This window comes from Bos indicus x Bos taurus, chromosome 21 (assembly GCF_003369695.1).
Source record: "Bos indicus x Bos taurus breed Angus x Brahman F1 hybrid chromosome 21, Bos_hybrid_MaternalHap_v2.0, whole genome shotgun sequence".
Taxonomy (NCBI): Eukaryota; Metazoa; Chordata; class Mammalia; order Artiodactyla; family Bovidae; genus Bos; species Bos indicus x Bos taurus.
Genome location: NC_040096.1, coordinates 24,328,022 through 24,343,324, shown reverse-complemented (window position 1 = coordinate 24,343,324; position 15,303 = coordinate 24,328,022). Strand labels below are relative to the sequence as shown.

Here is a 15,303-nt window from a genome sequence, read left to right as displayed (position 1 = left end):
AGTCATTTCTTTTAAAAATAACTAATATGGATCAAAATATGTAAAGGTACTATTATAGACTTGAGTTGTGAAGATTTGGGGATAAAAGAGCATCTTGGTTTCTGATCCTCTTTTTTTTCTTCCTGGTATGTAATTTTATTTATTCTTACGACAACACAACTTCGTTCTTCAGATTAAGCAGCAGAGGATAAGGGGATTTCCAATATATGTCTTTGTTAAGCCAGCTAACAAATGCCAAAGCTTGTTTGTATCTTTCTTTAAGATTTCATGTAAGCGATATCATAGGATATTTCTCTTTCATCTATTTGACTATGCATAGCATCTCTTCCTTGACTCTTGTCTGCAACCCCAGTCATTTAAGCCTGAAGAGGAGAAAGAAGGCAGCAGTGGCAGCAGGAAAAGAGGCTGTTATCCTCTGCCTTTCTCAGTGTGGGAGCATTTATACATCTCCTGGGGTCTTTACCCAGCACTAGCTGTCCTACTATAGGAATGCAGAGGGTCCTTGAGAGCTCTGAGGATTGAAGGGCTGTGAGTGCAGTTCTCATGAGCTGTGGATTGCACATCACAGTGTAAGCCTGCAGCACATTCACCAGGTGTTGGACCTTAATTTGAAAAAATAGCACTGAAACCTGTACAGTGCCACATGTAGAATGGATGACAAATGTGGGTTTGATACGTGAAGCACCCAGGGCACTCTGGGACAGCCTGGAGGGATAGGGTGGGGAGGAGGTGGGGGGCGGTGATTCAGGATGGGGGGCACATATTTACTTACGGCTGATTCATGTTGATATATGGCAAAAACCATCACAAGATTGTAATTATCCTCCAATTTAAATAAATAAATAATTAATTAAAAAAAACAACTTAAAAAACATATCCATAAATCAACACATTGTCTGAATTGTTGATTTTCAAAAACCCCTTTCTGCCAATTACTTTTAAGAGGCATAGGCACTAAGGAGAAGCAAGTTTATCCCCCATAAAAATGATGACTTCTGAAGAACAACACTGGCCTCTGCTTCACTGTGAATTCATCACAGTGGCCTTGTTAATCCGAAGTGTCAGCAGTGTTGGGATCCACAAACCGTCAAAAGGTGGCTTCATCAGAGTGCTTCCCTTAGCTTTATTGACCACCCATTTCTGAATCAAGTCATGCAGTTGATGTCAGGGCACCTGCTTTTGACCTCCTGTGTATGCAGCCAGGGTTTGTGACCCAGAGAGTGGGAAACCTTTTGAAATAATTGGAATAAAGATATTTTATGAGAAGTGGAGGAGAGGAGTAGTTTGGGTAATTCACATGCACTTGAAAACTGGTTTTGCACCTTGTATTCTCACATCTTCATCACTAAAGATCTTGGACACCATTGAAGTTAATAGAATGGACTCAGAATCAAAAACCAAAACCTCAAGGACTTCTCTGGTGGTCTGGTGGTTAAGACTCAGCATTACCAATGCAGGGACCATGGATTCAGTCCCTGGTTGGGGAACTAAGGTCCCATATGCTGTATGGCATGGCCTAAAAATAAATGAAAACAAAAGAACAACAAAATGTCATGAAAAAAAAATTAAAGGAGGCAGAAAATGCAGTAGATACTTGCATGTGTGTGTGCTAAGTCACTTCAGTTGTGTCCAACTCTGTGACCCTATGCTCATCTGTCCATCAGATTCTCCAGACAAGAATACTGGAGTGGGTTGCCATGCTCTCCTCTAGGGGATCTTCCCAACCCAAGGATCAGATCGAACACAAGTCTCTTTTATCTCCTGCATTGGCAAGCGGGTTCTTTACCACTAGCACCACATGGGAAGCCCAAGTAGATAATTAAATAAACATTAAAAACAATGAAAACCAAATGAAGAAATGGTTCAAAAGATAGATGTCATGTTGGTCTTCCCTTCCCCCTAGATCGCCTTTCCAGATTCTGACCCCCACCCCCCTCCCCGCCACCGCCGCAGCCATAACTCTGCAACCAGATGGAGCTTGGCAAGCTGTGATGCAGAAGGTCAGCTCAGTGGTAAAACAATCACTGCCCCAACACAGCCGCCGAATCCATCGGACACTACTTGAATTTAATCAAGTCCCTTCAGGCTCAATTTCCATCTAGAAACTTGGTGTTTTGTATGCCTTCTTCTTTGTAGTGATGGATTTTGCCCAACTTTATATCATGTTTTGATATTACCTGAATGCTCATGATTTTTTCCTCCTTTAATTTCAAGGTCTAATTCATCCAGTGTAGGGCCCTCTTACCATCTCTAGTTTCCCCATCTCATTTTTACTGACAACTCGCTTTATAGCATTCAGTTTTATATCTTCATTGGAACTAGGAAATGAATTTAATCTCACACTTTCCAAAAATCTATTGCAGTCACGGAGATCAGGGCCAAAGTGGTTGGGGTTTTGTGTGCCTGAGAGTAGCCAGAATTATTCTTTGACCGCTAATGACTCCTGCAGATCAAGGAGCCTGTGTCCAGTCTTTGAATTTTCCCAGAAAAGTTCCCAGCCTGCCTGTCAGGGATAATCAGGGATGTCTCCTAATGCCTGTTACACAGTCTGTCCAGGGCACTTGAATTCCTGCAGCTATTCCAGTGGCAGAGAGAAATCAGCAAAAAAAAAAAAACTGCCAAAGCACAGCAGCATGTGGGTTGCAGCCTCTTAAAACCAGATCATTTTGTTGCTTTTTATTAGATTGAATGGAGTTGTAGTTCTGTTGTGTCCTTTGTTCGAGATGGTTAAAGAACCACAGGATACCAGTGAGTCAAGTATAGATTTCAGAGAAGAGGATCTGGGAGATTGTCTGCTCTGACTCCTCATTTTAGAAATAGGCCATAAAAAGCCAAGGCAGTGAGTTAGGAGTAGAGCTGGAGCCAGAAGTGCAGGTGAATCAGCTCCACTAAGTATGGGAACATTTATAAAATGAAAAAAAAAAAAAAAGGAAAGGGAAAGAAAGAAATCATTTAAATAAAGTAGTGTTATTTTGGTTAAACCATCAGCAGTGTTTTTTTAGAGATCCGAAAGAACTAGTATTCATTTAAAAGCCAATGGGAGGGACGTCCTTGATGATCCAGTGGTTGAGATTCTGTGTTTCCACTGCAGGGAGCATGGGTTCCGTCCCTGGTCGTGGAACTAAGATACTGCATGCCTTGTGACGGGGAAAAAATAAATAAATTTTGAAAAAAAAGCCACTGTGACTAAAGAGGTGACACATGAGAGAGATCTTTGTGCTGATATCATAGTTCTGTGTTTTGGTTGTAGTGATGTGTGACAAAATCGCACAGGACTATACGCATACATTGTACTGGTGTCTGTTTCCTAGTTTTTATATTGTATTATCATTGGATAAGATATAACCATTCCATTGGGTAAAACTGAAAGGTATACAGGACCTCTTCACTACTTTTGCAACTTCCTGTGAATCTATAATTATTTCAAAATAAAAAAATCTCAAAGCAAATTCAAATTTTATTGTAGTTTAGTAAAGTCTAGGCGTATGATCTGAAGGGGTGAGAAAATTAGTAACATACCTTTAAGTAATAACTACATCATGAAAAAATATAGAGCGAAGTAAATATAGAGAGAAGTTTTCTTCTTGCCTTTATGACTTCAAAGAGTTGAGTAGACCTTACTGGAGCTAGCAATCTTGTTTGCTCCTTTTTATAGACAGCTAAAAAGATCCCCTGGAGGAGGGCATGGCAACCAACTTCAGTATTCTTGCCTGGAGAATCCCATGGACAGAGGAGCCTGGTGGACTACAGTCCATAGAGCTGCACAGAGTCAGACACTACTAAAGCAACTTAGCATGCACACACAAAAAGCTTCTATATTTATTTCACCAATTTGAATCAGTGTTTGTAAACCAAGTGGATATACTGATGTTGTGTTGATATCAGATGCAATTACATGTACTAAAATTAAAATATCTTTTGAAATGAAATGCTTTTAAGATACTTTCATTAAAACTTTATTTTTAAATTTTAGTTATTGAATCAAAAACACTTCAAGGAAGCAAAGGAGAGCACAGCTTTAACAGCCCTGGAGTTTTTGTTGTAGAAAACACAACAGTGGAATTTCAGAAGGGCTCAGAGAGGCAAACCTTTAAGATTCCAGGACCTCTGATGGCTGATTTCATCTTCAAGGTAGGACGAGTCTCTTCATAAAATGTCATGCATCAGGGGCCCAGCATATCTTGAATTTGAAAAAGAACAAGTTTGTTTGGTTGGCAGCGAGGGCATGTGTCATTAATATTTTCACCTTGACAGTCAGTTCTTAAAAATCATTCAACTCTCTCAAGGTTCTGTTCCTCAACCCTAATAGTTAAGAAACAAACTTCATTTTTATAGGGAATGATTGTTCTGAATTTGTAGTCTCTGGTTGCTGTGTTCAGTTTAAAACCTCTGGATGGAGTTCAGTGAGAATGGTCCGTGGTTAAATGCTCCATGTCTTAAACCATGACTCTTCTGTTGCTCTCCTTGCAAAGCAGAGCAGAGAAGACAGAGGCCCCTCCCTTACCTTCCTTTCCTGTTTCCTCAGTAATGTCTCATCATGAGCACTTGTCTGGACCCCTGTCACGAGGTCCCCTCACAAGAACTCTTCTTTCCTGTGACCAGGGCTCTGTGTCCCCTCTCTCGGGTAAATCGGGGGCATCTTCTTTCACTCAGAGGACGTGAAATGCAGTGGCCAATGTATTTCCAAGGTGACACAATCTGAAATTCTTCTGATACAACCAAAAATACCTAAGACATGCAGAAAGGGGTGTTTCAGTGGATGGTTTTGTCCTATCTATCCCTTTTGGGAAACTCATTCAAAATGGAAAGGGAAGAAAGACAAGAGCTCCAATTGCCAGGAATATATTTATCTGTGAGAAGACCCAGTGCCTTCTAAAGAACTGTTCTATGTTAAATTGTCAAAGTTTCATCAAAGCATTGGTTGTACCAGCAGAGAAAAATGTTTGGAGTTGGAGGAGAGTTGCAAACTGCTGTCCTGTTTGCAAAGTCAGCCTCCAGTGTGACCAGCCAAGTGTCAGTCTGGGTGGATTTGTTGTTTTGAAACTTTGGGTTTTAAATTGTCAACCTTTAAAAAAAATCAAGAGATTTTAACATTATAATACCAGTGTTCTTTTTTTCCCTGCTTCACTTTAAAAATGGGAAGGTCTGACCACCAGCTTGCGTTCCACCGTGGTGATAATTGGCTGCAGCTGGGTAACAGCTGCCTTCTCCTCAGGGCACACGTCCTCACTTGCCATGGTCCACACTGGGCCCTTGTGTGATCCTGACGTTGAAGGTATAGACATATAATAGACGTTTAAGTTGCCACTCCGGGACATCACTTGCCATTTCTAGACATTGAAGTGACTTTTGTGTCAGACCCTTGAAGCGTCAACCCAACATCGTTCCTTGACAGCAGCGTTGGGAAAGTCTTCTGGGGAAGCCCTAACTGTCATCTCTCTTTCCTTCTATTCTCTCTCACCCATTGTTGTTCATAAATTCTGGACTTGGGTTGCTTCTCTTAAAGTTTTCCCATTAGATGCTAAAGTAGTAAAACCCACACACACAAACACAAACATACCCTCTTAAAAAATTCTCTTTTCATTCCTACTCAGAAGACCTATATTCCTCTAAAGTCAATTTAGAGACCTCTGACCGAGTAGGAAACATTAGTACAGTGATGGGATGAGAAAAATAGCCACAAAGGTTAAAATTTTACGGTGCTGTTTGGTGAAGGTATTAACATGGAAAATGTGTTGTTTATTGACCTCATGCATAAACACACATACACATCTAAACTATTTACTTTGAGTGTGTCTGTATACACACACATGTACATATATGAAAATATGTATGTCTGTGTGTATATACATTTTTTTAAGATTTGAGAGGATATATTCCAAACTGAAAACACTGAGGAAATAGTGGCTATTTTAGAGGGTATCAGTGTTTTGGGGGAGTGATTTTAGTTTTACTTATAATATTCTAAAATTTAATTCTTAGAAATACAGTCATATGTTATATGTGTAGTTAAAATTGGGCTTCCCCTGGTCGCCTAAGTGTTTTAAAAAAAAAAATCCACCTGCCAATGCAGGAAACATGGGTTCGATCCCTGGGTTGGGAAGATCTCCTGGAGAAGGAAATGGCAACCCTTTCCAGTATTCTTGCCTGGGAAATCCCATGGACAGAGGGGCCTGGAGAGCATGGGATCACAAAAATGTCAGACACAACTTAGCAATGGAAAAACAACACTCAAAAATTACTTTACACCTTTATGTCCAAATTATGTATTCACCTCTTAATAGAATGCATTTTAGCAGCATGTTGCCACTGTTTGAACTTGTACTCAGTCTTCTATTTTCCTGTCTCTTGAGTTCTAGTTTTCTCAGATTTAATAAACAATTCTGGGTTTTAACTTCAATTTCTGGAAAGCTTTTGATCTCTCTTGACTACAGAGGTTTTTTAAAAAATATATATTATTCATCAAAGAGGGTGTTACACACAACTGTCTGACTCATGCATAAATAAAGCCTCACTTCCATGCCAAAACCATTTTCTTTCATGAATGTGGTATACTTAGTGGGACAGAATTTGGCAAATCAGAGATGCTGTGATGAAGCAAGAATAATTCTGATGGTTTTCCCTGACTTACAAGGTTGTCCGAATTCTGTGGGTTTCTAGGAAATATCCTTTTCCATGGGTTACTTTTTTTTTTTTTTGGTCAGAGCACTGTAGTACTACCCAGCCTGTGTTGTTACTAAGATTGGAAACTCTGTTTCCATTCATCTCTCCTTGGCCTATGAGGCAATCAAGTAATGGCTCTCCTTTGAGTTGGAGGTTAAGAATGTGTGTGAGGTCCCTGATGATGATCAACCTTGTATTTCATTGTGTCTCTTTCCATTCCAATCAACTAAGAACAACAGCTGATCTTTAAAAAAAATAGGAAGAACTGGCTTCAACTGAGAGAATGTGAAAACCAGCCTACCCCACAGTTCAGTTCAGTTCAGATCAGTTGCTCAGTCACGTCTGAATCTTTGCGACCACATGGACTGCCGCACACCAGGCTTCCCTGTCCGTCACCAACTCCCCAGAGTCTGCTCAAACTCATGTCCATCGAGTCGATGATGCTATCCAACCACCTCAGCTTCTGTCATCCCGTTCTCCTCCTGCCTTCAGTCTTTCCCAGCATCAGGATCTTTTCCAATGAGTCTGTTCTTTGCATCAGTGGCCAATGTATTGGAGTTTCAGCTTCAGCATCAAGTCCTTCCAGTGAATATTCAGGACTGATTTCCTTTAGGATTGACTGGTTTGATCTTGCAGTCCAAGGGGCTCTCAAGAGTCTTCTCCAACACCACAGTTCAAAAGCATCAATTCTTCAGCACTCAGCTTTCTTCATGGTCCAGCTCTCACATCCATACATGCATAATGGATAAATCATGGATGCATGGACCTTTCTTGGCAAAGTAATGTCTCTGCTTTTTATATGCTGTCTAGGTTGGTCATAGCTTTTCTTCCAAGGAGCAAGCATCTTTTAATTTCATGGCTGCAGTTACCATCTGCAGTGATTTTAGAGCTGAAGGAAAAGTTTGTCACTGTTTCCACTGTTTCTCCATCTATTTGCCATGAAGTGAAGGGACTAGATGCCATGATCTTAGTTTTTTGAATGTTGAGTTTTAAGCCAACTTTTTCACTCTCCTCTTTCACTTTCATCAAGAAACTCTTCAGTTCCTCTTCACTTTCTGCCATAAGGGTGATGTCATCTTCATATCTGAGGTTATTGATATTTCTCCTGGCAATCTTGATTCCAGCTTGTGCTTCATCCAGCCCAGCGTTTCGCATGATGTACTTTGCATGTAAGTTGAATAAACAGGGTGACAATATACAGCCTTGATGTACCCCTTTCCCAATTGGGAACCAGTCTGTTGTTCCATGTCTGGTTCTAACTGTTGCTTCTTGACCTGCATGCAGATTTCTCAGGAGGCAGGTAAGGTGGTCTGGTAGTCCCATCTCTTTAAGAATTTTCCACAGTTTGTTGTGATCCACACAGTCAAAGACTTTGGTGTAGTCAATAAAGCAGATGTTTTCTGGAACTCTGTTGCTTTTTTCCTATGATCCAACGGATGTTGGCAATTTGATCTCTGATTCTTCTGCCTTTTCTAATCCAGCTTGAACATCTGGAAGTTCTTGGTCCACATACTGGTTCTCCAAGCCTGGCTTGGAGAATTTTGAGCATTACTTTGCTAGCATGTGAAATGAGTGCAATTGTGTGGTAGTTTGAACATTCTTTGGCATTGCCTTTCTTTGGGATTAGAATGAAAACTGACCTTTTCCAGTCCTGTGGCCACTGCTGAGTTTTCCAAATTTGCTGGCATATTGAGTGTAGCACTTTCACTGCATCATCTTTTTGGATTTGAAAGAGCTTAGCTAGAATTCCATCACCTCCATCACCTCTACCCCACAGAGTGCTGTTAATAATTTTGCTCAGTCCTGGGTGCACTGAAATACAAAGGCACACTTTGCATACAGTTCCTAGATTAGGCCTCATTTCATGGACGTCTCCGCTATCTCCAGGAGATAGTGAAGGACAGGGAAGCCTGTTGCACTGCTTCCATGGGGTCGCAAAGTGTCGGACTCACTTTAGCAACTGAACAACAGCAGCAACAACATGGACTTTTAATAAATGGAAGGTTGAAAACAACTATATTCTGATGTGATGAGTAAAATATGAAGGCATCCATGGCCTGCTGGATTCTTTTGTGGCTATTGTGCCGATTCTGAAATCTGGCAACTCACTGCACCAATTAGATGGAATTTCTTTTTTACTACTTTTTCAGAAGCTATATTTTCTTGATTGGACCTTTCTTGAAAAAGTGCACTTTTTCTTCTTCCCAGTGGATTTCTCACTAAGCATCCTTATTTTCCTGAATGATCTATCTCTAGTGGATGACTCTTGTCACTCTGTTACTGAGTCACAGTATTTTGCATGTGAGCCCCTGAGATATTCTTATTTTGCTTCTGCAATATGTGTATGTGGCCACCATGTAGCAGTAGAGAGTCTCAAGCCTGTAGTTGATGCTGTGTGCTTTATTGGTTGGACCCTGAGGCGCTATCCTTTCAGTAAGAATTTACTGAGTATCTGTAAGGAGATGTTTGTGAATACCTGCTTTCAGTATATGTGTATGAGAATAATCTAGTTTCCATGGTTAACTATTTTAATAAAGATTGCTGGTGGCTTTTCCCCTCTTTAAAAAGTATGTGCCTCTTCAAGGAAAAAAAAAGTTTTCCTCATAGTCTGAAATCTTCCTTTTTATGTTAGTTGTCTATCTTTTTTTTTCTATTTGGATATTTTGTATTTCTGTAGAAAAATATTTTCTCATTTCTTTTTTTTAAATGTTTTTTATTGTGGTAAAATGAAAAATGTTTTTATTTCACCATATTTCACTGTACAGCTCAGTGGCACTAAGTACATTCGTGTTGGTTTTCAGCTGGGCAAGCCTTTGGCTCTGGTTTCCTCCAACCACAGCTCTGGATACTGTGTACGTTTTCTACTTACAAGGTCTGTCTTTTCTTTCTGGGGAGCTATGGCAGCTCATCTAACTTACCCAAGGATGAGAGGGTTTGATGTTTTCCTCTCTCTCAAAGAGAAGATTTTAGCCTTGCAGTGTGGTGCAGATGGTGGCTAAATCCCCATGTCCACATGTATTTCAAAACACAGCAGAACAGTTTTCAGAGTCAGTGCATGCATTCACTTCCTGAACCTAAAGTAACAAAGCACAGTAAACTGGGTGGCTTAAACAATAGCTGTTTATTGATCTCACAGTTTTGGAGGCTAGAAGTCCAAAATCAAGATGTGGGCAGGACTGGTTCCTTGAAAGGGATATGAAAGAGAATATGTTTATGCCTCTCTCCTCACTTCTTGAATCCTCAGCTTTTCTACCTTTTCTTTACATCACTTTGCTTCTGTGCATGTCCACATCTGTGCCCAAATGTCTCACTTTATATAATGTGAGACAGGCTGGGACCTGGAACCTTTCAGTGCAATGATTGCACGCCTCTCATGTGACAAAATACAAATAAATTATATGGGGCTAAAAATAACTGTGCATGCACAGTTGGGGCAGATTCTGGACAAAAGATCCGAAGAGACCGAAAAGCCCAACTGCCGCTTTTGAAGAGCCTGGAGCAAAAATGGGTGTCAGGAGCAAAACTGGGTGTCAGGAACAAAGGCAGAGTACTGAGCATGCCCCCTGCACACATCACTACCTAAGGGGTGGGCAAACCACCTAAGTCACCCCTCCAGTCTGACCCCCTGGACACACCCCTACCCTCACCCCATTTAAAGGATTGCGTCTTGCCCCCTCGGGGAGCTGGGGAATCTGTTGTTTGTTCTCTCTCCCACTGCTGCAGAAGGAGCTGCAATAAAGACTTGCCTAAATTTTTTATATTGCCTCTGATCAATTTCTATTGATCAAGGAGGCCAAGAACCCTGGTCGGTAACATAAGGACACCAGTCACACTGGGTTGGGCCCATCCTAATGACCTCATCTTGGCTTTACTAGACCTGCAAAAACCCTATTTCCAAATAAGATCATTTCTGAGGTTCTGTGAGTTTGAACTTCAACGTAACTTTTTGTGGGGGATACAGTTCAGTGTCTAACAGAAAATAAAAGTTACCTATCTCATCACTCCTCTTGGTCAGAATTCCATCTCATTTTAAGTGTGTGCCGTGAATCACAGATGTAGAAACGTTTGCAATTTATTATTTTCTTGAAAAGTGTCCAGTTCATCTAATTTTTCTAATTTAACTTTTGAAATGTAATCATAGCCTTCCTTTATTACTAAACAAAACAGCAACAAAAACAAACTCACCTGTACCTATGTCTTTTTCATTCCTAAACATGTTCTCTGGTTCCTTGTCTAATTTTTGTTTGTTCAAACCATTCAAAGGCTTGTCTCTGAGGTATCTAAGAACTAGATTTTAGTCTTATTAACTCTCAGAGTTTATAAAAAATTCTATTCATGTAAATTTTAGTTTTTGTTTCTTTTCTCTTTACATGGGTTTTATCTTGGTATTATATTTTTAATTTCTAGAGTTAAATTCTTAATTCATTTTCAACTTGTGTTCTCCATTAAATGTATTTATGGCTACCAGTCCCCATACAGAAGTTCTTAATTTTGTTGTGCTATAGGTTGTTAATTTTAAACTTTATGTGTAAGCTATTTGTATCCTGGCTAGAAAATCTTTGCTTTATTCTGGATCATAAAAATATTATTGTATATTTTTGTCTAGAAACATTACTATTTTACCTTTCACACTGAGAGCTATATACTAGAATTGATACTTGTATATGAAGTAGAATCAGTATCTTTTTCCCCATGACTATCCAGTTGAGCCAAAACCATTAGGTGGAAAAGACAATCCTTTCCCCATCTATCTTAAATTCCAAACTATATATGTGTGGCCCTATTTTTACACTCTCTTCTGAACTATTCATCTATATGCAGCAATACCATTGTGATTTAATTACTGTAACATTAGAACAAGTCAATATCTGGCAGTGTAATTTCTTCAGCTTTGTTCTTGAAGACTATCTTTGATATTCTTGCCTTCTTCCCTTTCCATGTCAACTTTGAAATATGCTTCTAAACTTTTATTCTGCTGATTTTGATTTGAATTGCTTTGAAATCTGTAGGTCAATTTGGAGAAAATTCACCTTCCAATATTGTCTTCCAGTCCATAAATATGGTATATTCATCCGTTTATTTAGTTCTTTTGAAATTCTTCTCAATAATGGTTATAATTTTCAGTGTGTGTGTTTTGCATATCTTTTATTAATTTCCAAATATTTGATTATTATTTTGATGCTATTGTAAATGTTTTAAATTTTTTTCTATTTGTTTTCTGCTGGAGAATGAAAATCTAACTGGTTTTTATATGCTGACATTATATTCTCACTGCATTCACATGTTAATACTAATAGTTTGTGAATTCTTTTGGATTATGTACATACACAATTATGACACCCACAAATAATGAGTTTGGTTTCTTCTTTTCCAATTGTTGTATACTTTAAAGAAATTTTCTTGGATTGTTGTTATTGTTCACTCACTAAGTCATGTCCTAGTCTTTGAGACCCCATGACTGCATGCAGCATGCCAGGCTTCCCTGTCCTTCCCTATTTCCTGGAGTTTGCTGAGATTCATGTTCACTGAGTCAGTGATGCTATCTAACCATCTTATCCTCTGCCAACCTCTTTTCCTCTTGCCCTCAGTTTTTCCCAGCATCAGGTTCTTTTCCAAAGATTTGGCTCTTTGCATCAGGTGGCAAGTATTGGAGCTTTCTTGCATTACTTAGGACATTTGTACAATGTGCAATAGAAGTAGTGATTATGTTTTTTTCTTTCTTTCCTTTTAATATAGTGAACTACATTGATTTGGGGATGTTAAACTGATCTTACCGTCCTGTAATAAACTATAAAATACATTGAGAAATACTTCCTCTATTCTGTAACAGTTTGTGCAAGTTTGCTGTTATCTAATTAGTCAGATGTTTGATTTCCTTATGTGTCAGTTTTGTTTCAAGGAACCTGTCTATTTCAACTAGCTTTTTGAAAGTTATTGACATAGTTTTTTTTTTTATAGTATTGTCTTATTTCTTCCATTATGTAGAGAATCTGTGGTGAGTCTCATTCCTAACATTGATTATTTGTCCCTACTCTTTTTTTTAATCATTCATGTTGGAGGGCTTTCAATTTTATTAAACTTTTCAGAGAAACACTGTTCGGGTTTATAAGCCACTAATATGCAATTTAATCCTCATATCATTAATGTCTGCTTTTGTCTTTATTATTACCATCTCTGTACTTTCTCTGGATCCAATATGCTTTTCTTTTTCTAATTTTTTAAATGGATGGTTAGATCAGTGATTTTTCATCCAATTTTTCCATAACATACAATTTTAACTCTATAAATTTCCCTCAAAGCATGCCTTAAAGTTCATTCCACAAAGCTTAATATGAAATCTTTCCCTTCATCATTCAGTTAAATTGTATTATAATTTTCATAGTGATATATTATTTGACTTATAGTATATTTACAAGTGTAGTGTCCAAATATGTCAGAATTTTCAAGAAATCACATCATTTTATACCTTAATTCTACTGTAGTCAGAGAACATTATATCATTTCAATGTTTCAAAATTTGTGAAAACAATTTGTGGCAAATTTTGGAAGAGTATGCTATGTAGTCTTCTGTTGTTGGGCACAGTGTTCTACATATATCAATTAGGTCATGTTTATTAATGGTTTTATTCAAAAGTATAGCCTTACTGAATTTTATCTCCGTATTCTGTTGCCACAAGAGACCTGATAAAACTACCACTGTGACTGTGGAGGTGTCTGTATTGTTTCTATTCTTGTCAACTTGTGAATTACATATTTTGAAGCTTGGTGGTTAGGTACGCTAACTTTTAGAATCATTAGCTCTTGTAGTGACTTGACCTCTTTGTCATTGTGAAACTCTTTCTTGAAGATACCTCTCCACTGTCTTCTGGCTTCCATTTATTCTGTTGAGACATCAGCTGTCAGACTTATTTTTGTCCCTTAGAAGGTAATGTATCTTATTTGTCTGTTTTCAACCATTTTCTCTTGGTTTTTCATCAATTTGACTATGATGTAATTAGTAACTTTCTTCTGCTTGAGCTTCATGGTGCTTCGTGAATCTAAAAAACTCTTAACTTCTTAGACTCCTTAGAAGTCTTTTCTGACTCTGTAACCTCATCCCATCCCTGTAACTCTCCCTTCTTCCACACACATCTCCTGTCCGGAATTTTTCATTTGATAATTTTACAACTTTTTTACTGTTTTATAAGTAAGTACATCAAACTTTTCTTTTTCAGTCCGTTCTTATTTATATTTACTAATAAGCTTTACTGATCATTTCATCATTACTGCTTCCTGCATCTCATTACTTTCTTATGCATTTATATTAGTTCTTTTTCAGTATACCCTTAAGTAGTTTCTTTTTCTAGTCTTTGAGTGGTCAAGTTTCTGTCATTTTGTCTCTGAGGAAAACTTTAGTTCACTGATTACTGATTGTTAATTTGATCTTAGATTGTTCATAAGTTGACAACTGATCATTGATTGGTAGTGAATAATTTGGTTGTAGAATTCTAGATTAAAAACTATTGTCCCTCATCGTCTTAAAGGTGTTCGTTTTCTTGTATCCATTATTGCCTATGAGAAATCTGATGCTATTCTGATTCTCACTCCTTTGTAGGGAATCGTCTTTTTTCTGATGACTTTTAGAATTTCTCTTTGTCTTTGTTGTTGCATTTTTTTATGATGTCTGCTCAGAACTTTATGAATATTTTAGACTGAGTACTTCTGTCTTTCCCACATTGCACAGCTCATGGGCTCTTAGTTCCCGGACCTGGGATCAAACCTGCACCCCTCACAGTGGAAGCACAGAGTCTTAACCACTAGACTACCAGGGAAGTCCCTCTGTTCTTTCTCTTTAACTCCATGTAATACTGGCATTTCTGGTTCTGTTCCCCATAAGCTTAATCTTTGTTTTCCCTCTATTTTTCTTTTTGTGTTGCATTCCAGGACTTTTCATCAATTCACTCATTTGTTCAATCAGTAGAGAAGAAAAGAAAGAAGAAGGGAGAGGACTTGCTGAAATAAAATAATCTGAGAGTAAACTTATCTTTGTCTGTAACTGCCTTCTTATGCTCAGCGATGCACCTTCTCTCTGTTAACTAGACGCAGCAAGGCTCATATGCAAACACTGTGGATTTGTGTACGTTTTGAGTTTCTGTAATTGTGCTTTCAGAAGGCTCTGCTAAAAGATGCTTAGGGATGTTGTTATTAAAAATGTAAGATTCCTAAAATGTTCCATGTTGTAAGCAAACCCAGATTACATCTCAGTTCCTGTTCTCATAGAAATTAAAATCATATGTATCAGGAAGAAAAAATGTTAAACTAAAAACTCTGAAAAAAAATTGGTACAGATGAACTTATTTGCAAAGAAGGAATACATGAACGTAGAGAGCAAACTTACAGATACCAAGCAGGGAAGAGGAGGTGGGATGAATTGGAAGACTGGGATTGACATATATACACTGCTAAGTCACTTCAGTCGTGTCCAACTCTGTGTGACCCCATAGACGGCAGCCCACGAGGCTCCTGGAGTGGGTTGCCATTTCCTTCTCCAACATATATACACTACTATGTATAAAATAGATAACAAATAGGAACTTACTATATATAGCACAGGGAAAATGCTCTGTGATGACCTAAATGGGAAAGAAATCCAAAACAGGG

At 38.4% G+C, this 15,303-nt stretch overlaps 1 protein-coding gene across 6 annotated transcripts in view; it reads left to right on the top strand.

The window, feature by feature from the left end:
* The window catches only part of ADAMTSL3 (ADAMTS like 3), a 381,778-nt gene that overhangs the window by 199,501 nt on the left and 166,974 nt on the right, over window positions 1-15,303 (top strand). For all 6 annotated transcript variants that reach the window (XR_003507318.1, XM_027520883.1, XM_027520878.1 and 3 more), the window contains exon 9: window positions 3,974-4,131. Coding sequence is in view for 5 of the 6 variants with exons in the window: in XM_027520883.1 (XP_027376684.1) it covers window positions 3,974-4,131 (158 nt within the window). In the remaining variant the exon portion in view is untranslated. The remainder of the gene's footprint in view (window positions 1-3,973; window positions 4,132-15,303) is intronic.